Genomic DNA, 27,354 nt, shown 5'->3' with positions numbered 1-27,354 from the left:
GATTATTGTCTAGAGATTAATTCTGATATAATTATCTTTAAATCTCTGCAATATTTTTAAGATTACCATAATTTTTTAAATTATAAAACTGAAAATTTTTATGTGCGTTAATTAAGTCACATAATGGCTGACTTTTGAAACTCTCAAAACCTAACAAAGCATTTCTTGGGTATTTGATTTTGCATTGCCTTTAATTGTAAAAATTTTAAATTAACTTTAGCTTTCTGTTTTCTTATATTTTCTGTCTGTAGCAATCAGATGATAAACAAAATCTATATTATCTATCCAAGCTTTTTGTTGCTCATAGCTTTTTGTTGCTCGTAGTTATGTGTTTTGTTGCCTGTAGTTTATTGCTCGTAGTTATGTGTTTTGTTGCCTGTAGTTTATACTTTTTGTTGCTCGTAGTTATGTGTTTTGTTGCCTGTAGTTAATACTTTTTGTTGCTTGTAATTTATGCGTATGTACAAGTTAAAAAAAAAGCTACAAAATTGGTGATTAAATAATTTTTTTTTACATATAAAAAACAAATTACATTTCCATGTAAATTTTTTACATAATTATAGGCAAAATTACTTTTCAAAGTAAATTACTTGACTTGACTTACTTTTTACATAATTATAACCAAAATTACTTTGAAAAGTAATTTTGGTTATAGTTAGGGTGATTGAGGTTGTATTTGGTAGAAAAAGATATACTTCACCCTATCAGGTTTCTGAACATGAAATGTTCAGAATGGGATTATTATTTTTTTGATAAATAAAGCTTTTTTAAATATTAGTTTTGCTTAAAATTAAGATTAAATTTTTGAAATGCAACTCAGTTGACAATTTTAGACATCTTGACACAAGTTTCAAAGTATCTTGAATATCGTTTCATATAATCATAGTTTAATTGTAAATAACTTTTGTTCATATCTGTCTCTCTTGTCCTTAAGAATGTGAACAACATTAAAAAAAAAGTTTTGTTCATAGCTGCTTTATTAAGTTTTTATTATTTATGTTTTATAAAAATAGTTTTTAAATACTTTAAAATTAAAATCAGGTCTAGTTACATCATCATTTTTGATTGACATTCTTGTTTATTTGTTTTTTTACATTTAATGATTTATTAACTGATTTCTTTTTTAAAAAAAATTAAGTTTACTATTACTTAAAAGATTATAAATAAAATTAAAAATTAAAAATGGTTTCAAACAATGAAAATGAAGTTATGGAAGACAGTTTAAATGAAAAAAAAAGACAGCAATTTGGTTCTAGATTTTTAACAGAAGAAGCTGATGTGTTTCAGCATAATGCTTGGTACATTCAAATCTATAAATCTATTTTTATATGTTTTATTAATATTTTTGTTATTTTTATGTATACTTTAAACAGGGATGATGTAGAATGGGATTCAGAATTAGAAGACAAAGCTAAACAAAAAATTCAGTTTAATTCAACGGTTACATTTTCTGCTGAAGAATTAGGTATACTGTTATTTTTAACTTTTAAATTTTTTAAAGTTACGATTGAATATATTTAACTTCACATGGAGTTTCTGTTTAGGCTAAAAAAAGCTTAAAGTTAAAGTGGACATTTTCACTTATTCAAATCATTTTGCAATAAAAAGTTAAAGCTGTTTAACTATTTTTGAAAAAATCCTTTGAAAGTATTGTATTTTACATTATGATTTTAAAAAGTGTTCTGACTCCCATGGTAATTTTAAACTAAGAGTTTTCTTCCTCATTCTTCTTCAGCTTCTTTATCAAATTTGCTAATAAACCAATAACACAAAGTAATTGATATTTCCAGAGCTAAAAGAGTAATTCTTGAAAAATTAACTATTTATCTGCTCTTACAGTTAAACATTTTTGCAGAAATAACTATAAAAAAAAATAAATAAATATAAAATATATAAATATATAATATAAAATAAATAATATATATAAAATGAATTTAAAAACCTTTAACTCTTTTTTTTGCTTAAATTAATTTATTTAGAAAATCAAATTAACTAAAAAGTCCAGATGAGTATCACTAAAAATAAATAGTAAAAAGTAATAAATGTAATAAATAATTTATACTGCTTATAATTAAAAAACAAGAAAACTACTCTGCTTCAAAATTTACATTTTTTTTAGATTTTTGTTGTAAATGCTTTAATGACTTTAACATAACTTACCTTCTTTTAAAAGTTAATTTCAGAGAAACATTTTTTTAACCTTAGTAAAAATTTTAATTTGGGCATGAGAACACCATCTGCACGTGTGCAATTAAAAAAAAAAAAACTTTAAAGTATTTTAATTATTTTGAATGCTTTTAAACTGAAATATTTAGTCTCCATTTGTCAGAAAAATGTTTAGTCTATATTATTCATATGTATCACAACCATTAGTATATGTTGTTTATAACATTTTACAATCTAATAATTTTTATAATGTCTTAGGTTTCTAATAGTATGTTTATCATTTGCTGTTTATATTTTTAGAACTGTATGAAAATGAGGCTGATAAATATTGGAATTCATTCTATTGCCAACACCAAAATAAGTATTTTTATAATATTGTATACATTATGTGGATGAATTAATATTCATATTATATTGATATTTCCAATCATTTTTATCTATTTATGCATATATATATATACTTTTTTTTTACTTGTAATTGATTTAGTACTGAGCATTAGTTTTTTTGTACTGCAAATTTTTGTTTATGGTTAGTTCATCCAAAATCATTAAGTGTTCATGAAATAATTTCAGTGGCTTTTAGATCCTCAAACAAATTTCAGATGTTGTTTGTGTTAAGTAAGATTGTGTTGATGAAATAAATGCTTTTATTGATGTACTACTTTCAAACTGTGTTGTTTTTTATAGGTAGGCAGGTCCTAAAGGCTTATCCACATTATTTTTGTCAAATATTGCCTACTCCCTCCTGTCACAATCTGTCACATGTGTCTGTATGATATACTTGTATGAACGATCTTCCTGCTGTAGTGAAGAAAAGCTAAGGCAACTTAGCTAGTGAAGAAAAGCTTTTGCAGAAGGAGCTTGTAAAGCCTGATTGTAAATCTTCCTACTTGGAAAAAAAATCACAAAAAAAGTACAGTCCTGATCAGGAAAACTGGTTTAACACCAGAAAAGTCATTTTATGTTAGAAAAAATTGCTTCATCTTTTTCAAAATGCTGTATTTAAATAAAAAAATGGAAATTTGTTTAAACTACACAAGTGTGAAACAATGGGCATTAAACTTCTTTTTTAGAATACTTTTTTCTTTGCTTTATAACTTCAAAACACAAACCTTGGTACGCATAAATGTTTTACTGTGCAATATCACAGTTACACCAGTAACATTTAATGAACCTTCAAAAACTTGTGTTTTTTCTAGTACTTTTTTCAAGTGTTCAATTAGAAAAATGTGATGAAATAATGTTTGACTAAACAAAACTAATAAAATAAAAAACAAGCTTAATATAACAGAAATGTATTGATTAAAGATTATAATATAAAAAATAATTATTATATACTTATAAAGGAAAAAATAGCGCAAAAGTTTTTTTAAAATAACATTTATTCTTAAAGGTTCTTTAAAGATCGACAATGGCTTTTTACCGAATTCAATGAGTTAAACAAAGTACTTGGACCAGTTGAAATAGGTGAAGAGGTTGCAGAAGAATCTAAGACACAATGTAGCATTAATGCAGATAAACTCAAAGATGAAGTAAACCTTTACAATGGATGTCAGGCTAAAACTAGGCTTTTAGAAGTCAGCATTTTTAAAACGTTATTCCTTCATATTTTTTGGGCTTGCTTTAAAATAATATTTCGATAGTGTCAAGGAGGTTGTTTTTTTTTACAGGTTGGTTGTGGAGTTGGTAATACTGTGTTTCCTATTCTTCAAACAAGCAAGTATGTGTTTTCATTAAGTTTTTTTGCTAAATTATTTTTGCAAAAACTGAGTAAACCAAAATACCATTAAGTATTGAACATTTATATTTAAAAAGTGTATTTTGATTTGAATATTAAAAACTAGAACAAGTTTGCAGTACCGTAAGTACCGAAGTTAAGTTGTTCTTTTCCCAGCAGTTTTGTTTTTCAAGGTTTATGTTTGAGAATTGAGAAAAGGGTATAAATACAATTAAGAAAAAAATTTATAAGTGTATTGAAACAATATTGATTTTATTATAAGTGTATGAAGTAAAATCAATCAAAAGCAGGCAACCCACAGTGGACCAAAATTAATATTAACTAGACAAAACTATTTGTATGATTTTTTTTTGCTCAAGTTTTAGAGTGATTGATTAGTGTTGTTACAAATGTGATTATAAGATAAATTTGTTTTTTGTTTTAAAAAAAAAAAAGAACTTAGTGAATTGGTACAATTAAAATAGAACAGTTTTTTTTTAATAATAGTAGTTCTAAATTCAATAGAACTAATTCTAAACTGGCTTAAACAGTGTGTTCTAAAAACCATACAAGCCTAATTATTGGTAGGAATATAAGTCATAAATCATAATACTCTGAGTTATGCAGAGTTCATTATAATATTTGGAAAATGAAATTTGGAAAAAGAATTTAATTTTTCTAAGAGTGTTCACTATCTGGATAGTTTTCTTTTTAATAGCACTTTGATAATTGTAAAGCACTGATCACATCACTGATCCCATCACTGATCACATTACTAATCACATCACTGATCACATTACTGATTACATTATTGATCACATTACTGATCACATTACTGATTGCATTACTGATCGCATTACTGATCGCATTACTGATCACATTACTGATCACAAGATATGATAAAAACAAAACATCATAGGTCTTCTTTTCTTTTTTTAAATGTGAACACTTCCTTGAGTAAAATTTTTTTCAAATCTTCATTACATCCTTCTTTCCTTGTATATATATGTATATATATGTATATATATATATATGTAGATATATGTGTATATATATATGCATATGTGTATATATGTATGTATATATATATGTATATATATGTGTATATTATATATTATATATGTGTATTATATATATATTATATATATATATATATATATATATATATATATATATATATATATATACACATATATATATATATATATATATATATATATATATATATATATATATATACAAATATATATATATATATATATACATATATATATATATATATATATTTATATATATATATATATATATATATATATATATATATATATATATATATGTATATATATATATATATATGTATATATATATATATATATACAAATATGTGTATATATATATATTTTTTGTTTTTTTGTTTTTCATCTCCTCAAGGTGGAGAAGACCACTACAGATGAGGAGGCTACTTAATAGTGGTTATAAACCTCTCTCAATTCTATAACTCGGAAACACGAACCTTGTTGAACAAGGCCGCTGCGCGGAGAAACAAGTATATATACATATATATATATATATATATATATATATATATATATATATATATATATATATATATATATGTATATATATATATATATATATATATGTATATATATATATATATCTATATATATATATATATATATATATATATATATATATATATATATATATATATATATATATATATATATATATATATATATATATATATATATATATATATATATATATACACACACCAATATTTAAAATAAACCAATATAAGCCAATGATCTTAACAAGCAAGTAAACAGAAAAATAATATTGCCACTGTCAAGTAGTGAAATTCAAGACAAATTTAACATTGAATTAGTGAACAAGTTTAAGCTGTTAGTTGTTTCACTTTGTAGTTTTGCTCTATTTACAAACTAAATTAAACAAAAAAATTGGTATAATTTTGGCGTGATTTATGCTGAATTATAAAATAAATATAAAGCAAGCATGGAATTGCGTTTAATAAAACAAAAAACTTACTGTTGCCACTGGCTTTTCTTAATTACCTGCTTTGACTTTGAACATCTGTTCAACATATTATCTATTTCATTAATACTTTTTTAAATATAATTAATCACTTCCCTTCACTCAGGCTTTAACAGCCAAATTTGTTCCCCTAGAGACTCGACTTGTTCTAATCGCAAACTTTATATAGAGGTATAAAAAATTAAATTTTTTTCATAAAATTTTGTTACTTTTTTTAGCAATCCAAATCTTTTTATATATTGTTGCGATTTTGCAGAATCAGCAATCCAGATTTTAAAGGTTTGAAGTTTATTGCTAAGTAATTTTTTTTTTTTCATAAATTTTACTTTTTTCTTTTAGTTTTAGTTCCAAATTTATTTCTTTTAAAGGAACATCCGTTATACAATGAAAATAGATGTCATGCTTTTGTGTGTGATGTGACTGCTTGTTCATCTTTTCCATGTCCTGAAAACTCCTTAGATTTCATTATACTTATTTTTGTACTTTCTTCAATTCATCCTGACAGGTAAGACTTTTGATACAACTTTACAGTTCATAAAAGTTTAAAAAAGTTGATTCTTATAGATGTTTCAAAAATATTGGATGACAACAAACTTGACCAAGCCCATCAGTGCTTTTCTTTATTTATTTATTTATTTAACTTGAAGCAGGATTTTTCAATAAAAATTGAACAATTCAAACAATTATGTGCAAATAAATTAAATCATATAAACAATTGTGTGCCAAATATGTAAGCTTCATATTTTAAAGCATGTGGTCTTGATAATAAGCATCCATTTCTGCTCAAAAACCGTGCTGAAGCCTTTTTAAACCTATTCCTTTAACATTAGTTTTTAGGTATCTTTAGCAAATAGTCAGCTTCCAGTTCAATTCAGATCAACAAACGCAACACCACTGTTCAAAAAAAGTGACGAAACTCTGTTAAGCAACAACTGTCCAGTTTCTTTGACTTCAGTCCCATGTAAAATTATGGAAAGTATAATAAGAACTAAAATGGAGGATAACCTGTATAAGTATAATCTACTAGCTAGACAGCAATATGGCTTTGTTAGAAATAAATTCTGTACCACTAATCTTTTAGAAAGTCTTAATTACATTTCATCAAACTTAGATATTGGTATTCCAGTTTTTTTTTAGATTTTATCAAAGCCTTCAACGCTGTTCCATACAAAAGATTGCTAGTCAAAATGAAAGTATATGGCTTTGATAGATTTTTAAATGAATTGAAGCTTTCCTAGGAAGAAGAAGACAAAGAGTTGTTTAAGGTGAAATCATTTCTGACTGGGTTAAGATTTTCACTGGTGTACCACAAGGTTTTGTAATTGCCTCACTTCTATTTCTTGTGTATATTAATGACCTTCCTAAAAATTTTCCTAATGTCAACAAACTGTATGCAGATGATACAAAAATACTATTGAAAATATCCACAGAATTATGTACTACTAAACTTCAAACAGATCTAGATAATGCCGACTAATGGTCTCAATCTTGGCTTTTTCTATTTAGCATCTCAAAATGTGTACCTTTGCATTATGATCATAACAACAAAAACATTTCATATTATATAAACCGTAATCAATTGACTGAGTCTGATACAGAAAAAGATCTTGGAGTGCTTTTCAGTACAAATCTAAAGTGAAATCAATACTGTTTCCAACAAAACAAATCAAATACTTGGCTGCGTCAAGAAATCTTTTTGCTCATTTTGCTCATAATTAACTTTTATTTGCCCATCACTAGAGTTTGCAGTTCCAGTCTTCCTTTAAAAAGTCTGATTGTGACAATATGAAAGAATCCATCACAAAGCTACTAAAATGTTATTATCAATAGGATTTTTTTCCTATAAAAAAAGACTCAAATCATTTAATCTAGCTACATTAGTGAAAGGAGACAAAATGGAGATCTGATACAAGTGTTAAAAATTATGCAAAATGTTGACAAACTAGAGAAAAAAATGTGTTTTCTAATCGTTAATAATTAATCGAGAGATCATTGTTTTAAACATTACAAGAAAATGACAAATAAATACTGAGAAAATTTCTTTATTAGAATAGCGAATTTATGGAAGTCTCTCTGACAAAATAAGTATTTCAATCATCTTCAGTCGACAGTTTTAAAGCAGCCATTGATTGCTGGATGAGCATCAATGGATCACTTTAGCTATTGTAGTGTGCCTGATAACACACTCACTGGCTATGCCAGTTACAGTTTTACTACTAACAAACTAACATATACACATATGACTTTAGTGTTGACATCGTGTAAAATACTGAACAATTACAATTATTGAAGAAGTAGCAAAACCTAAAAACCAATATATTATTTTACAAAAATGTGAAAAAAAAAAAACTTACTCTGAAATTATTATGAATCAAAATTCATCTAAAAACAAAAAAAGTTATGAGTATTTTTATTCGATTTAGATTTAAAATTTTGGGTTGTATAAAAAAACTATGCTAAAAAACAGTATATTATGTTTATTAATGAAAATAAAAATCTCCAGAAAAGTCCTAATGTTACTCTTGATAAATTATACTACAAAAAAGTTAAACAAGTTACTGAAAAAGCTCACAAAAGAAATTTAAATATATATATATACATATATATATATATATATAAACTTTTTAAAAAGGACATTTTAAAAATAGACTAAAAAGTAAAAAATAAACAAATTCATGGGATCCAAAGACTTTGTTTACTTACGCAACCTGAAATATCATTTAAGTCAATGACTGAAATGTTGGGTGCCAATAGGAACGAGTTGTACTTAGTTGCCCAACATTTTCAGTCATTGACTTTAATGATATTTGATTGGGTATGCACACAAAGTCCTTGGATCCTAAAATAGTTTATTTTTTACTTTTTAGTAAATTAAAAAAATTTTTTTTTTTAAAGGTTTTTTTATATATTTTTTATTTTTTACTTTTTAGTCCATTTTTAATGTTGTTAAAATATTGTTTTTAAAAAGTTTTTTTTTATATATATTTTTTATTATTCAACAGCGATTCTATTTATTTACGCGAAACTAAAACGCTAAAAGTTTGTTTTAATTACTTTTCTCACTGATTTCTTTTATTTACACTAAACTACAACAACAACAACAACAAGCTATTTATTTTCCGTAAATCATTTTACAATAGTTTTGATAATAATAATAATAATAATAATAATAATAGTAATAGTAATATATTATAATAATATAAGATAAAAAAAAGTAAATACAAATTATAGTAATAGTAATAATAATTATGTTTACAATAATTACAATGAAAAAATAATAATAATAACTAATATTATAATGGTAGTTGTGAACATAAAATTATTTATAATAATAAGTTAATAATTTATTTAGGATGGTGTCACTCATACCGAAATCTGATCAAAAGAGTGACACTAACTTTTAAACATAATATAAGTAATAATAAGCAAAGACATGCATTGAAACATATGGACCGTAAACATATAGATTAAAGCGCATAGAACATACATTATAACAAACATGTAGAAATCATAATTTGCAAGTTTTAATAATAATAATAAAAAAAGGAACAAAAAGTACTGATGATAATTGTAGTAATGACGAAAAGAAAATTAAAAGAATATTTTAATCGTAAGGATAATAAAATAAAAAGTTTTTCAGAATTTTTTTAAATTGATATTGTTTAAGATGGAGTAAAGGTATTTTAGGATATAGTTTTTTGGACTAATTCAAAATGCATGCAAGGCTTCTGTTCCATTCACAGGCGCACTGATAAACAATAGAATTTTTACCATACTTCTGGGTTTTAAAAGATGGTACATTTAGTTTTCCATTGTGTTTATTTCTAATAGAGTAGGAATGTAATATTCTACTTTCTGTGAACAAGTTTGTGATAGGAGATGGTAAGTTTTTATTTAAGGAGTTAAAAACAAAAAGTAGATTAGCATACTTTACTAGTGCTGGAAATGTTGGAATGAAAAGTTTTTTGAAGGACTTCGATGTATCTGATTTAATTGGTTGAAAGTTTATTATTCTAATGGATTGACGCTGAGACGATAGCAACTTGTTAATGCGATAGTTTCCAACTTGACCCCAAATTTGACAACAATATCTAAGATAAGATGAGAATAAACTATAGTAAATATTCTTTAGTGTAACTTTATCGACATAATGATAAATTATTGAAAGCATACTGTTAGCTCGAGTTTCTTGCTTAGTTCATTTATATGAAAGTTCCATGAAAGATTACATTCAATTAATACACCAAGATATTTAATAACTCTTGAAGGATATAGCCGTTTATTATTAATTTTGATTTCAACATTTTTAAAGAAATAGTTTTTTCTCGGAGATGAAATAAAATTAGTTCAGCTTATTTGGGGTTGAGACTTATAAGGTTAGCATTTAACCAGTGAACTATACCTTTTAGATCTGAATTAACATTTTTACATAAAGAATGATACGATTTGTTGATGTGCAAGAGATTTGTATCATCAGCAAATAGATGAACTGAAGAGAAGTGAACAGAGTTGATTAGGTCGTTAACATAGATTGAAAATAAAAGAGAACCTAGAACAAAATCACACAAAATTGATTAATTACTAGAATTAAAACCATTAATACTTACAAATCGTTTTCGATCTGAAAGATAAAATCAAAACCAGTTATTTACAATACCTCGAATTCCATAATGATTTAATTTAGAAATCAAAATACTATAGTCAACGGTATCAAAAGTTTTTTGTAAATCGATAAAAACATCGCAAGCGAAATGACCAGTATCAAGAGCTTTCCTAATTTTTTCCGTTATACTTATAAATGCATGGCAAGTAGATTGTTTTGATTGAAAATCAAATTGAAAATCATTTAAACAATTAAATGAACTTAAAAAAAAGTACACTCTAGAATTCATAAGTTTCTTAAGAAGCTTACTAATGTTAGATGAAAGAGAAATAGGTCTGTAGTTAGAGCATGAAAGTTTAGAGCCATTTTTAGATATTGGAATAACGCGAGATAATTTCAAAATATCAGGAAATGTTCCATTTATAAATGAGGCATTAAATATTTTAAAAAGAATATTTGAAAATTCATAGTTAAAATCTATGAAAATATTTGTGGGAATGCTGTTTGGACCTAATGATTTTTTTGGATTCAATTTAGATATAAGAGATGAAATTTCTGGAATATATGTTGGAGATAATAATAAACTATGTAAATTTGGATGTTTAAGATACTTTTGGTAGTTAATGTAAGACGAATGGATATTGGATTTGAGTTTATGAGCAACATTTGTAAAAAAGGTGTTAAATGATTCAGAAATTAGAGTTGGATCATTTATATATATTTCATTTTCTTGCAAACAGTTGGGAGATGATTTATTAAAATATTTTACATTAATTAGAATGTTAATGCCTTTCCAAAGTTTGCATTTTTTACATTTTCTGAGAAAAAATTTTTAAAATGGCTTTTTAATTATTATTGTAAAATGGGTTTTAAAATGTAATTATCATATAGTTATGTCTTTTAAAAATACTTTTAAACTTTTTTTTATTAATAAGATCTTCAGATCTTATCTTTTTTTTTTGGAAAAGATTGCGCACTTGAATAGATCTTATATTTCCTTTTGTAATCCATGGTTTGAATTGATGTTTGAAGTTTTTGATACTTGTTTTTTTAAGGGGGGCGTAGCGATCTAAAATCAATGTTGTTTCAGTAATAAACGTTTGGAAACAAGTGTTAGTATCATTGGATTTTATAACATCGTCCCAGTCAATTTTTGATAAATCAGATTTAAAATTTTCTTTATTAATATTTTCAAAACTCCTGCTATATAAATTGTGTCTGCGTGGTATAAACAATTTTTTGAAATTGGGACAAATACAAAATTGAGGTAAGTGATCAGAAACAGAGGTTGTCAAATTTCCTTAAACAATTTCATTAGCTATTAAACTAGTAAAAATATCAATAATTGTAGCAGAGTGATCAGTAATTCTAGTCTGCAAAGTAATAAAAGGGCGAATATTATAAAAAGAAAATAAGTTTAAAAAATCAGACGTCGCGATGTCATTATTTGATTGCATCAGATCAATATTATAATCACCAAGTAAGAAAATAGATTAATTTTCAGCAGATATTTTTGGAAGTAAGACAGACATGATATTATTAAAGATATTAATATCCATTCCAGCAAAGGTGTCTATAAATGCAACCAACAATAATATTAGACTTTTTAGAAAAAAATAGCTTCAACAAATGTAGATTCTAAACAATTAGGTGTGTAAATCATTAAATCATCTCTTCGTGTGTGAATTAGTTTTTTTGATAAATATAATAATGTACCACCACAAGAGGATTCCATTGGTGTGTGCTCAATGTTGTAATTATCAATGAGAATCAGATGAATTGAGGATGTTCCTTTTTTAAACCTTGTTTCAGTTTTATCAATAATGGAAAAATCAAAATTAATTAATGATAGTATTATGTTTAAATCCTCAAAATGTTTTTGTAACGATGTTTATTTTATTAGCGCTTATTTTATTAAAATTAAGTGAACGTAATTCGCTTATGTTATAATATTTACAAACTAAGTGTATATAATTCGCTTATGTTATAATATTAAAACTAAGTATACATAATTCCCTTATGTTATAATATTAAAATTAAGTGTACATAATTCCCTTATGTTATAATATTAAAATTAAGTGTACATAAATCCCTTATGTTATAATATTAAAATTAAGTGTACATAATTCGCTTATGTTATAATATTAAAATTAAGAGTACATAATTTGCTTATGTTATAATATTAAAATTAAGTGTACATAATTCGCTTATGTTATAATATTAAAATTAAGTGTACATAATTCCCTTATGTTATAATATTAAAATTAAGTGTACATAATTCCCTTATGTTATAATATTAAAATTAAGTGTACATAATTCGCTTATGTTATAATATTAAAATTAAGTGTACATAATTTGCTTATGTTATAATATTAAAACTAAGTATACATAAATCCCTTATGTTATAATATTAAAATTAAGTGTACATAATTCGCTTATGTTATAATATTAAAATTAAGTGTACATAATTCGCTTATGTTATAATATTAAAATTAAGTGTACATAGTTTGCTTATGTTATAATATTAAAATTAAGTGTACATAATTTGCTTATGTTATAATATTAAAATTAAGTGTACATAATTTGCTTATGTTATAATATTTACAAACCATGTCTAATGAAGTAGAAATTTCTTCTACAGAATCTAAAACACGAGATGAAACATAATTATTAATTTGATTAGAGACTTTATTAAATGAAAAGACAGGAAAAGGTTTGTAGACAGAGGTAAATCATCAGTTTTAAGAATTTTATCAGAAGAAAATAGCAATTTAAATTCAATATCTTGTAATCTGTGAATGGAAAGACACTTTTAACACAGTTTACACAATTCCACAAAGAGTGACTTAATTGTAGTAAACTGTACTTAGTATCATTAAGCCTGTTACATTTTGTATGAGTCTAAAATAAACAGATATTGAGCAGCAACTTTGGCTAATTAATTTTTTACACAAATGACAGTTTAATAGTAAAACCGCAATATTAGAGAGAATGTAAGAAACAATAATTAGGAAGTAAATAGCTGTTATTAATAATTGTTAAAAAAAAATGCGTATGAATATATTATTAGGAATAACGGATTACAACATCGAAAAAACTAACAATTATGATGAATAATAATAATAATGGTAAACAATAATGCAAAAGCCAAACAAACAGTAAACTATAACAAAAACAAAAATATTGAAGAAAGTTATAAAATCAAACTAAATATGTAAAAAAACTAATCAAAGTCAAGAGAAATGTAAATTGAAAGTATAATAACAATAATAAAAATAAATATTTGATGTTATATATCGAAATAAGTAATAAATTGTAGTAATATAAAAAAAAATAAAAGTGTAATCTTTAAAATATGATAAAAAATAATAAATACAACAACAAAAATAAAAACTATAAAAATTATCTTTTTATCTATTTTTTTTTTTTTTCCTTTTTTTTTTTTTTGTTAAGTTAAAATAGATATTCGAATTTTCTTTTATTTGTTTTTTTAAATGTTAATTTTGAGTGTTTATTTGTTAAAAGTTGTTTTTTTTTATATTGTTTTTTTTTTTTACTCTTCTTTTCTTTTAATATTTTTGAAATTTGAAACAATTGATAATAAAGTCAGTTTTTGATTTTCTTTTTTCTTTTCTTTTTTTCAACGGGTTCAAATGTCTGTTTTGCATTGTTTGTTTTAATTACTTTTTTTAATGATTTCTTTTATTATTACCGCTGACCTTGTGTTTGTTTTGCGTGGACACCAAAAAAATAAACAAACCAACAAGAAAGCAAGTTAAATAAAATGTTATAATAACTACAATAATAAAATTCACGAGTTAAATACACATACACAGAATGCTGTTCTAACTACACGTACACAGAATGCTGTTTTAACTACACATACACAGAATGCTGTTTTAATCACACATACACAGAATGCTGTTTTAACTACATATACACAGCTGTTTTAAACCTATGCAATGCCAATATTTCTAAGAACCAAAACAATTTTCTTAATCTTGGTCCACACTTTGTACCTTCATGGAAATGTATACCTTATATGAATATTATTTTAAGAACTGAGTGAACTTAAAAACTAGAATATAACAACAAGACTGAAACGCTTAAAGAGATACATAGGCAAAAAAAATTATAAATAGACTCGAACTCTGCCACATCTAAAAAGTTTAACCAAGGGGAAACATTACCAGTCTGCAATAGCCACCGATAGTAAATTTTGCTTGGAAGAAGTAAAATGGGAGAATTTTTAAAACATTTAAAGTAGAAGCTAAATATTTTGATTGAAAAGTGCATGAAGTTCTTGAAATACAGAGGTACTAATGTTTCCCTTTGAATGGTGGAACTAATCTAGATAATGAGCAGTTTGTAAAAAATAAATTTTCTGTTTTTTTTTACATTTTTGCATAAAAAAGAAAGAAGCCTAATTCTGTTTTTATCACAACTTCATATAGAAAAAAAGTTTTATGACAATATTCAACTGTTAAATCGTTAAACGACTTTAATTTTCTCTTAGATTTTCAGCTGAAGTTACTGGTATTTTGCTCGGTTCTCGGTCCAACACAGTCCAAATATTTTCAATTGTATTCAGATCAGGTGATCTAGCCGGCACTGAAGTACCTTGATATTGTTTTGCTCAAACCATTCTCTTACAGATTTTGCTTTATGGCATGGACCATTGTCTTGTTAAAACATACACTCTGGCTTGTTACCAAAAAAATTTACTTGGTAGGCATCGACTAGTTTTCAAAGGTGTTGATGTATATATATATTTTGGTCCATTTAACCGTTGTTATGCAGCCCCAAATACAAACTGCACTCCACCTTGCATTAGTACAATACAGTGACTATTATACTTTTCATTATGATGTCTTCAGACAATCTGCAGTTTATGGTCTATCATTCTTCCATTAACTGTTAGCCTTGATATTTGATTTTATAGTGCCAGGTTTATTTCTTGTGCAATCTGTTTTGCTGAGTATTCAGGATTTTTTCTGACAATTCCAGAATGCTTTTTGTTAGCGATACTACAAGTTTCATTAAATTAGCCAAAGTTCTACTTACACATGAAAGTGACACTTTAAATTTTAAAATATTTCAATATTAGAGTGACCTCCCATATTGAGACCAATATTATTATTATTATTATTATTATTATTATTATTATTATTATTATCTAGAATTAAGCAAAAATGATGAATAATTATAAAATGAACTTTTATAATTTTAACTTTAATATTTTATTAAAAAGTTTAATTTGATGCAACTTTTTCTGCAATAAAATATAAAAGTTCTTCTTAAAATACCAGTTAATATATGTACTTTAAAAAAAGGATGTGCTTAAGCAAATTTTTATTATCTTAACTTCATCAAACTCGGCTTAATTAATTGATAATGAGGAAAAAAAATTTTTTAAAGCCTTCACTGATTGAAAAATAATATAAAAGAAAAAAGTGAATTTAATTCTGCTGTATGCTAAACTTTATAGAACTACTGTATATACATTTTTTTAATGAACTGTTGAAAAACGCACAATGCGTCTTTTTGTGATGACTCCGAAAATTTCTTTTCAACTAAACCTAAAAATGACGAATAAAATAAGTTTTTAGGTAGAAAGTTCCACTGTTTGTCTCTTGCATGTTTAATACAAGGGTGGGAATTTTAGTCCAGATCTAATAGTCAAGGGGGGTGGATTGTATTAAAAGGGTAGAGGAGAATTTTTTTACAGAACCCAAATAAAACAATTTAATTTTAGTGTGGCCTGTGGTCAAATGCACATTTTATAAGAGCTGTTTCATCATAATTTAAGCAGGATTCAATATGCTTATATTAAATCCTATTATAAAAGTAAAAAATAATAATTGGCGAGGTCTTAATAAGTTTGGGATGGATGGAAAAAATTTCTGAAAATTTATAAACGTCCCCTCCTGTGTATTAAGCACCTAAGTGTAGTTCTTTTGTCATAAAAGAGCCTATTTGTGTCAGATATTTTTTTGGGTAAAATGGTTTTAGTTTTCAAGTTTGATTGTTTTTTTTTTATTGTAGCTCTTTAAATTAACTCTTAACTTCCAACAAATTTTGTTGGAAGTTAGGAGTTAATTTAAAGAGCTACAATAATATTTCAATATTTATTTGTATGGATATAGAAAAAAATTAATGTTCTATGAAAAAAAAAAAAAATTTTAATTAATATAACATACATATAAAGTTCTTGTATAAAAATTATACCTAATACAATAAGTAACACATATTTTAAAAAGCGCTAAAACAAGTATCAGAAGATCATAAGATAAAAAAATCGAAAATTAATTTTTATTTTTACCTTTTTAAATAAATTTATTACTAAAATGCCAATAAGTTTGTTTAACTAATTGTAAGTGACAAAAATAACCTTTTTTTTTTGATAAAAATAAAAAAGCAGTATCCTTTGTTTAATTAGATTTTTTTATTTTATTGAAAATCTACAATGACATTTTTAAAACTCTTAGAAATTAAATATTAGAATTTATCAAGTCTGTAGATTGTTTTCTGTAAAAAGTACATATATTATAAAGACTTCAGAATGAGACTAAAATACCAAAAGCAAAATTCTTTTTAAACATCAAGGTTATTTTCCTTGATTTACATTAGGGTGGGGTGAAAATTACTTTTTTTGAAATTTTTTTGTGTTACACCCCAAAGATTGTTATATTCAATAAAATAGATAATAACACTGGATTTTTTATATAAATATTATTGTTTTTGATTTTATTGCAAAAAAAACTGTTTTTTAACATTTTTTAAAAAAGTTCAGTTTTTTTCATGTTTTTTTGAATAAACTAATTATAAACTTATATAAGTTATAATTATAATTAATATATAAATAATAATATAAATATAATTATTAACTTAGTTTTGACTTAGTTTACATGTTTGAATTGTTTTTTTTATTTTATGTTTCATTTTAAATCTAAAAGAAAATTGATTACTTTCAAACAAACCATAAAAGTTTGACATTTAAATAAGCCTCTAATTATTTTTATTTTTTTGCGAATTATTTTATTTTTTCTGATTTACTCTAACTATTTAGTCTAATTTGAAATAATAAAAATATTGCTGGTGTCTCATGAGGTCTCGTACACTTAAGTATAGAACAAGTCTAATTCACCCATTATACCTGTTATATTTTAAAAGTTTAAATTAATTTTTTAAACTTTTAAAATATAACAGTTGTAAAGTTTTTGTTATATTTATCTGACAGTGTGAATAAGTTACTTTTTGCAATATCTTTAAAATCTAGTTAAAAATTAATATTTCTAAAGTGAAATTTAATTTGTTGCTTTTGTTAAGATCTTATTTTAAAACTGTAACAAACTTTTAAAACTATTTTAAAACTGTAACAAACTTTTAAAACTATTTTAAAACTGTAACAAACTTTTAAAACTATTTTAAAACTGTAACAAACTTTTAAAACTATTTTAAAACTGTAACAAACTTTTAAAGCTATTTTAAAACTGTAACAAACTTTTAAAACTATTTTAAAACTGTAACAAACTTTTAAAACTATTTTAAAACTGTAACAAACTTTTAAAGCTATTTTAAAACTGTAACAAACTTTTAAAACTATTTTAAAACTGTAACAAACTTTTAAAACTATTTTAAAACTGTAACAAACTTTTAAAACTATTTTAAAACTGTAACAAACTTTTAAAACTATTTTAAAACTGTAACAAACTTTTAAAACTATTTTAAAACTGTAACAAACTTTTAAAACTATTTTAAAACTGTAACAAACTTTTAAAACTATTTTAAAACTGTAACAAACTTTTAAAACTATTTTAAAACTGTAACAAACTTTTAAAACTATTTTAAAACTGTAACAAACTTTTAAAACTATTTTAAAACTGTAACAAACTTTTAAAACTATTTTAAAACTGTAACAAACTTTTAAAACTATTTTAAAACTGTAACAAACTTTTAAAACTATTTTAAAACTGTAACAAACTTTTAAAACTATTAAAATGTTAATTGTGAATTTTTAAAATGTTTTATTTAGAATGCTTATCACACTTCAAAAATTGGCTAAGGTATGAATATTTTTTTGACTGCTGTTATGACTTTAACAATGAATATTACACTTGTTCGCAATTTTCACTAAATTTATAATTATTTCTAAATTAAATTAAATATTTGTCTTTAACTGTTTATCATAATGGTTGTACAATAACAAATCATTCAGTTGCAAAAGCTTACTGACCTCTGATCAACCTATTTAGAGAATTAATTTGTTCACCACATTTTGCGTTTCATAACTTGTTTCATGTACAGTATGAGATATTTCTAAATTAAATATAATTTATTATCAATTTAAATAACTACTTATCAATTGATTAATTGGTAAGTTAGTAGAACCTTTGATTGTCCCTTCTACAGTAGAAGGGACAATCAAAGGTTCTACTAAAATTTTAGCTTCTGGCTCCAAAAAGATCCTAATATAAAAAAGTTTTATTTTTAGCAAGTATTGGCTTGTCCCCTCAGAATTGCAATCTTTATTTAAAGGTTTCAAGTCACATAGCTTTAAAAATATTTGATCTTTTTACTTAAAAATTTGTACCTGAGTATTTTCAGGGGTGAGGAATCCAATAAAACAATTAGAAATATAAAAAATTATTAATTACCTGTATTTATCAATTTAAATAAATTTTTCTATACCTGTTTTTAATGCCCAAGAAATTCATGTGGCTTTGATGATATCAAAAAAAAAAATTGTACACATCATATTATCTATATCACAATATCGAATATACACATCATAATATCTATATTCATTGATGTTTCAGAAAACATAAGGATTTTGATCTGCAAGTATATGGATTACTATATATGAAGAATGGGGCGCGGACCCCACTTTTTTGTAGCAGAATATTGCTATTGATTTTTCTCTACCTTCCAGACTAGCTAGAAACTTTTGGAATTTCTGAAGCGCTTATAAATGTGTATATTAAAATTATTTTCAGGGCCCAAGACACCAAGAGGCAGGGGGGGGGGGTCTGGATCATGTGCTCCACTTTTTTTAAGCGTAATCTTGCAATAGATTTTTCACTACTTCCCAGACAAACTGGAGCTCTGAAAATTTCAGCATTTGTGTAGTCTTGATGAACATGTGTTAGAATTGTTTCTAGGGCAGACTAACAGAGGGTTCATGGGGCCGTGGCACCAGGGCAATGCCCCGTTTTTTGTTTTTTTTTATGTTTATTTTTTTCTCTAACTTATTACTCAGGTGCCAGAGGACTTGCACCATATTTTTTTTAATGTAAATTTATTTTCTCTGAAACAAATTTTTTTCCAACCTTAACAAAGTAAAGGTAACTTTTAAAATATTGGCTTCCAAAACTTTTTTGGTTTATAGGGGAGAGTGTGTATGAAAGAGCCAGTTTTAAAATGGCGTGAAAAAAACTCAATTGTAATAACTTTTTTTTTTTAATTCAATAATTACATTATTGGGTAACATTTTAAAACTAAAATAATTTGGATAACAATGCTAATAATCTATCATACACCTGTTTTAAAAAAGGAAAGAAAACAGCTTTTTCATAACATTGTGTCAATGAAAGAGCCACCTCTGTGCCATGAATAAGCCGTAACTTTTTTCGAACGACTATCAGCCGTAACTTTTTTTTGAACACTATCAAGTCTTTTAAAAATATTAAACTGTTAAATAGGCTTCTAAAAATCAGATTGTACTTAAAGTTTTATAACTCTATGATAATCAATGATAAAACAGCTTTAATAATAGTTTTACAAATTATTCAAAATCAAAAAATTAATTGAGAATGAGAATTATGAAAAAACATAATAATAAGAATACATAATAATATAATAAATACATAATAAAATATAATAAAATGAATCAAACAATACAAAAACAGTTTTAAAAAATTATTTAAATTTAAAAAAAAAAAATATGACTTTTTCAGAACTTCGACTTTTAAAAGTTTTATTAAATATTATTTTAAATTCAAACGGAACTATTTTACAACTGAAGTTGTAAAACGGAACTGTTTTACAACTTCAAGAAAAGTCATTAACACAACTAATTTCTATAGAATAGGCTCAATAAAGCATTACGAAAAATATATGAAGTCGTTAAAGCGCTAAACGATTATTTAGTATAAAAAAAGTCGGCTTATTCATAGCTTAAACAGTCGGCTCTTTCGAAAAATAGTTTGGTTAAATACATAACCTTAAATTAAACTATTTTGACAAAAGCTTTAATCTAATACTTTTTGTGTAAATGAAGGGCAAATGTATATATAATAATGCAGCATGTTTCTTTTATAAAATAAAACATTACACTTAATCTTAAAAATAAATAAATAAACCACCAATAAATTACTTTTCATTTTCAAAATCTATAGTGCTCCCTTACGACGCTATTTATTTTAGTAGAACTGTACATTTTTTGTGGGTTACAGGTATTCAGTGTTGCCACACAAAGAGTTAAATACAATAAGGATCGGATGCCAGTAAGTTAGAAATAATTGTATTGGCCTTCAAAACCTGGCTCTTTCATACACACTCTCCCCTACTTGTTCTGTTTTACTTTATTATTTACAAAATATAATACAAAAAAGTGAAGTGTCAGTTGTTGTTACAGGTGCATCAATGATAAAAATTGTGTTGTTAATTAAAACCCAATACTCATTACTTGTTTGTTCAAAGTTAACAGTATCTATAGATTCTGGGTTAAATTGATGATAGCTCCTAGTTCCAGGAATTGTTCTTCTTTTTAAATCTTTTCATGATGATGGCAGGTTGTTAATGGCATTGGTAAAATGCAGGAATAAAGTGAGGAAATAGGGTCAGGGGGTTGAAGGCTTCAGTACATACATCAGCTGAATGGAGAACATGCGAAGGAGTGCTTATACATTAACTGAGGGTTTTGGTTGGAGCATTGATATAATTAGGGTTAGGATTATATATTTTACTTATTGAAAATTTTTGCATTTCAACCATTATACCATGTCCAAAAACATTTATTCATCTAGGTTTTTTACTGTGCACATGAATGCTTTGGAATTCTCTTCCATGTTTTACAGATTTAGTTCATAGTTTACAGTTTTTTAAGTCTTCTCTTTTCTTGGTGTTGAACAATATTTTTTGCTTTCAGGTAACTAACTTAAGCTTAATGTAACTTAAATAGGGGTTGCTTGCCTCGATGGCAGTAAATTAGTTTAAACTTTAGTAAACCAAAAAGGTATGAATCTATAAATTGTTAGAAATTACTCAATGACCTTGATATTTGGAAAGGAGCAAATTTGATATCAATATAAAAAAATCTCATGGAAAAACTGTTAAAAATCGCATGATGACTCAAATCATCATAATGATTTTTTTAGGCAAAAGTCATGTGTAATAAATTTAATAAAAATCATAGGCATTGCATCAGAGGTACTGAACAGTTGTGTTTAAGCATTCATAATATATTTAGATTTTCCCAAAAGTTTCAAAAAAGTCTGTCATAAAGCGTTGAATCCTGAAATTAGAGGCCTTTGGTACTAAAGGTAAGTACGGAGGTGGCTAAAAGCATTTTCCATCAAAAAGAAATGTCTCTGTGCCAAGAGTCTGTTTCTGATCCATTACTATTTATGCTGTTTATAAATGACATGATAGATGTTGTCAGGTGTTCACTCAAGTTTTTTGCTGATGACTGCAAACTAATAATTACCTTAAAAACAGGTTGACATTAAACAACTGCTGACAGATTTTCATGGTTTAGTTAATTGGGCAAATAGATAAAAAATGTAGTTTAATGGAAACAAGTGCAAAGAATTGACAATCAAAACAATCCACCAGCACGTTTAGCATACCAACACAGGATAAAAGTTGCGCATACTTATTGTTAACTAAAGACCTTGAAATTTTGATAACAGATGCTAATAAATGGTCAACCCAATCAAATGGTTAACCCAATCAATAGAAGCAGTAATCAAACCTAAAGCACCAATTTTGTCACCATTATCAAGAACATTTAGGTATCGGAATTCTGCAATGCTTAAAACACCTTAAACCATACTTGTGAGGCCACAACTTTAGTATGGAAAGCTTGCGTGGGGTTTTATTAACAAAATTGTTAAAAAGGTAGTTAACCGAATACAAAAAGAGTCACCTAGTTATGCTATTTGTTAACGAGCTTAAAATATCCAGATTGAATAATCCTACTCAATATCCAATCAGTCAAAGATCTACATACAAGGATAGATGTATTTTAATACTTTAAAGAAACCACAAGTTTGTCTTTAAGTGGTTGACATTGGAATAGAACATACTTCCGGATAAAAACTATAAACATCTTATTCATTTCTAAAAACGGTTACAGTACTTATTTGAAACAAGAACTTTACATACAGTTTAGCTTTTATAGTTCACCACATTCATATCATATTTATAAATTTTTTTACATTTTCTTGTTATATAGATATATAAAAAAAAGTTTTTAAAACATGAATACACAAGAAGCTAAATTTGGGGCAAATATAAAAAAAATATGTTTAAAAAAAAGTCTAAAAATATTGACATTTACCTTGTGCTTAAGCGGCAAAATATCCCTAAAAATGCCCCAAATTGTTCCTTAATTATTTGACTTTGAGCGCAAGGTAAATCTTAAAATTAAATTTTTTTTTTAAATGTGATCATAATGATCCAAAACTTTTTCATAGATTGTTGTGTATCCTGGTTTTTTTCATAATTGTTGTTTAAAATAAAAATAAAATATTTTTTTGCATATTTGCGCAAAATTATTTTTTTTCAAAATCTTCTTTTAATTTAAACAACAATTATAAAAAAAACATATATATATATATATATATATATATATATATATACATATATATATATATATATATATATATATATATATATATATATATATATATATATATATATATATATATATATATATATATATATATATATATATATATATATATATATATATATATATATAGATAGATATAGATAGATATAGATAGATATATTAGGGTACTTGCTTTTGAGGAAATTTTTGAATTTCAATAAACTACCCCTTGAAATGTGGGACATTGGTGTTAAAACTAACTTTGGAAAAAAATTAGCTTGATCAGACCACTCTTGTGCCTCCCCAGGGCCCATTTAATTAAATAATAGGGTTAAAAAAACGCCGAAAACGCCTATGTTCAATAGGCTAGGGGCAGGTGATAATATAAAAAATTTTAACTGATTTTTTTATATAATATTATTTTATATAATATAAAATTTTATATTTTTAAATAAAAAAGGTAGTTAAGGCAGAATAAGAATACTTTTGCTGTTTTATTGTGTTAAATAGTGTTTAAAATCGCAAAAAAATATTTTGCCGCTAATTATAAGTATAATTAAATATTACAATTAAAAAAATTTTATAAATGACAATTTATCTTTAATTAAATAATAACTATTTAAAATAATTTTAAAGTTTGTTGTATAAATTATTTTCATTTTTCAATCATTTTTGCCATTGTAGAAAGTGAGTCAATCAACCTCTTTTTAGACAAACTTGAAGACTTTTTTCCTGGCCTTTTTGTAACAAATCTAGCTTTATCAACAGTTAGCAGTCTGTTCTTCTTTATTGTATCTGTGCACAAACTGTTGCATCATTCATACTGCTCTTTCAGCAGGATCATTTATGACAACTAGAGATTTAGCAAAATCTTTGAAGATTCTAAAACTTGATTGTGTGCACCAATACTGAGGTGGGAGGGTAAGCCAGTTTCTAATCCTTTGTTTATCCAAACAAATTCTATCAAAAATCAAGTAGAAGAATTGATCAACTATTAATGATAAACTTGGGGATCATAAATTCTCTTTTCAATCCTAATCTTGTTTTCCACTTCAATGAGCAATTTGTTGTTCTTTTTAAAATAATCAGAGTTTGGCATGTCATATTGAAGCATAGCAGAAGCAATCTTACTTTTTTCTTCATTAGAAACATTTTTATCCAATAAAGAAAGAGGTACAATTGTAGAATCAAGATACCAGGAATGTTTGTAAAATGATTTCAATACTGCTTCATTCGCCTCTGGTTTGGCACAAACATCTTTGTATAGATGTATTTTATGTATTGATAAAATATCAAGATATGGTGCTTTGTTAGCTTTGTCAGATTGCAAATACCATTTTGCATAAAAACGTGCTATGAATTCCGCCATGATAGTTATTTCTTCTAAAAGTAGTTTATCTTAATGCGGTAGTGGTGTAGTGGTAGAGCGCTCGCTTCATTAGCGAGAGGTTCCGAGTTCGATCCCCACCACGTCCCTGGTAGTACCGCGCTCAACTTGTTTCTCCGCGCAGCGGCCTTGTTCGTCAAGGTTCGTGTTTCAGAGTTATAGAGTTGAAAGAGGGTTATAACCACAATTTAATAGCCTCCTCGTCTGTAGTGGCCTTCTGGGCCTTGGGGAGGTGAATTAACCACAAAAAAAAAAAATCTTCTTGAACAAATTTAATCTGACTAAAAAGCAATTGCAATTTTAGATAATATATGGCTTTTCCAAGGAACCTTGCATGGTGGACAGCTCCTGGTTTCCTAATTTTTACATCTTCAAAAGACAAATAAGCAATAACCAGCTCAGCTAGTTCTTTTCCTCTAAATATATTTTTACTTTTAATATACTTTTTGCAAAAATTAAATGACTCAACTGCAGCACATGCTATAACAGTTCCTTTTGTTTTATCCCAATGAAATCGTGTAACATCATTCCTATCATAATGAAAATCAGGACTTTCACATATGTCTTTCAGTTTTTTAAATAAAACATTCTCTGGTCCAGATGTCTTTCTTTGTGTCACAACATTACAAAAGTGAACAATCATTAGCTCTGATATGTGGTGTCTACAAGCAAGAAATTATGCATAGATATCTAGATTGTTTGCTATTCTAAACAGGGAACCTTTTTTAGTTCCATTATTACTGGAAGTTGTATCAAAGCATAACCCTCCTTTCGGTTTCATATTCTTTAAGGAGATTCATCACGCCTTTATGCTGATCATATTTGAATTGAATATTTGAAGGCTTTTAAACCAGTTTTAATGTCATTTCTGGCTTGTTTACTTATTATTAAGTTTACCTTTTTCATATGTGATGAGGCTGCTGAAATGCTGCAATGAAGTTTACTTACATCCACACAAGATTTATGAACAACAGAAGTGACAACTTTCTGGAGAACTGCAGGAGATATATCATTATTTGATTCTGCAAGAGCAACACTACCACTGTAAATATCTTTAGGAATTGTGCACGTAATTGGTTTTTCTTTTTCTTTTCTCCTTGTCCAATCTCCAGGTTCAAAGTCTATATCATTCAATATTTCTGTATCGCTTTTATCTAAAATTGGTTCCTGATTTAAATTTTCTGTAATTTTTCTAGAGTGTTGTGCTTCCTTTTGCATTTTTTCTTTCTAATACTCTCTCTAGACATTTAACTATATTTCTTATCCTCGTTTTCGAGAATAAATTCAAGAAAACTGCAAATTCATAAATTTCGGCAACAATATTACGAATAAAATTCGATAGGGTAATAAGTATTTTTTTTAATTATTATAATCTAAACGAGTAAAATTGATATGGTTTCACAAATATAATAGAGAAAAGAAAATAGCTGATCAAAAACAAAATTAAAGTTTAAAACAAAGTATTTCATCATTCTTATAATTCGCGGCAAAATAATTCATTTTTTTTGCGATTTTTAACACTATTTAACACAATAAAACAGCAAAAGTATTCTTATTCTGCCTTAACTACCCTTTTTATTTAAAAATATAAACCAATACCTGTATTATAAAAAAAAAATCAGTTAAAAATTTTTATATTATCACCTCCCCTAGCCTATCGAACATTGTCGTTTTTGGCGGGGTTTTTTTGACCATTTTTTTTAATTAAATGGGCTCTGGGGAGGCACAAGAGTGGTCCGATCAGGCTAATTTTTTTCCAAAGTTAGTTTTAACACCAATGTCCCACATTTCAAGGGGTAGTTTATTGAAATTCAAAAATTTCCTTAAAAGCATGTACCCTAATATATATGTATATATATATATATATATATATATATATATATATATATATATATATATATATATATATATATATATATATATATATATATATATATAAATATCTGTGTGTGACAAGAAAATAAAAAAAAAAAGAATGAAGTTTTATATAAAAGCACATCCCCATCAGTTTATCCTCGTCGACTTTATTTACGTCGCGTCATGTGTAAATAATTATAAATATCATTTTTTTCGTTGTTGTTGTTGTTTTTTTGTTTTTTTTTAACATTTTATCTGGTTTGTTGGGTCAGGTAAATTGAATAAGTTGCTCATTCGTTGTCATGGCATTTTCAGTTACTAAAGCCAGGAGGAATGCTTTTGTTCCGAGATTACGGACGCTACGACATGGCTCAGCTTCGATTTAAACCAGGCAAATGCTTAGGAGATAACTTTTATCTAAGAGGCGACGGAACAAGGGTGTACTTTTTCACACAAGGTATGTTTTTTTTCTAAAATAAGTTTATAATAATAATTTTTAAATTAATAATCATGTTAATTAAATTTGTTTTAATTTTAATTATTTTTAAAATTTTAGCTGAAATTGACACCATGCTAATAAGTTGTGGGCTTGTTAAAGAGCAAAATATTGTTGACCGTCGTTTGCAAGTAAATAGAGGCAGGCAACTCAAGATGTATCGAGTTTGGATACAATGCAAGTACAGAAAACCTAATTATAAAACTTGAAATATAAAACAACATTAAATCGCTAA

At 25.8% G+C, this 27,354-nt stretch overlaps 1 protein-coding gene across 1 annotated transcript; it reads left to right on the top strand.

Annotated features, from left to right (window-relative positions):
* Positions 1-1,134: 1,134 nt before the first annotated feature.
* Positions 1,135-27,354, top strand: LOC101234559 (tRNA N(3)-methylcytidine methyltransferase METTL2). The gene is made up of 10 exons (XM_065809063.1): positions 1,135-1,298; positions 1,374-1,465; positions 2,467-2,527; positions 3,560-3,743; positions 3,837-3,886; positions 6,160-6,220; positions 6,310-6,446; positions 18,580-18,610; positions 26,939-27,080; positions 27,180-27,354. The coding sequence occupies exons 1-10, from the start codon at positions 1,183-1,185 to the stop codon at positions 27,326-27,328; spliced, it is 1,023 nt and encodes a 340-aa protein (XP_065665135.1). The 5' UTR covers positions 1,135-1,182; the 3' UTR covers positions 27,329-27,354.

Source organism: Hydra vulgaris, chromosome 11 (assembly GCF_038396675.1).
Source record: "Hydra vulgaris chromosome 11, alternate assembly HydraT2T_AEP".
NCBI lineage: Eukaryota > Metazoa > Cnidaria > Hydrozoa > Anthoathecata > Hydridae > Hydra > Hydra vulgaris.
The sequence above is the reverse complement of the archived record's forward strand: the minus strand, read 5'-3'. Positions and strand labels throughout refer to the sequence as shown.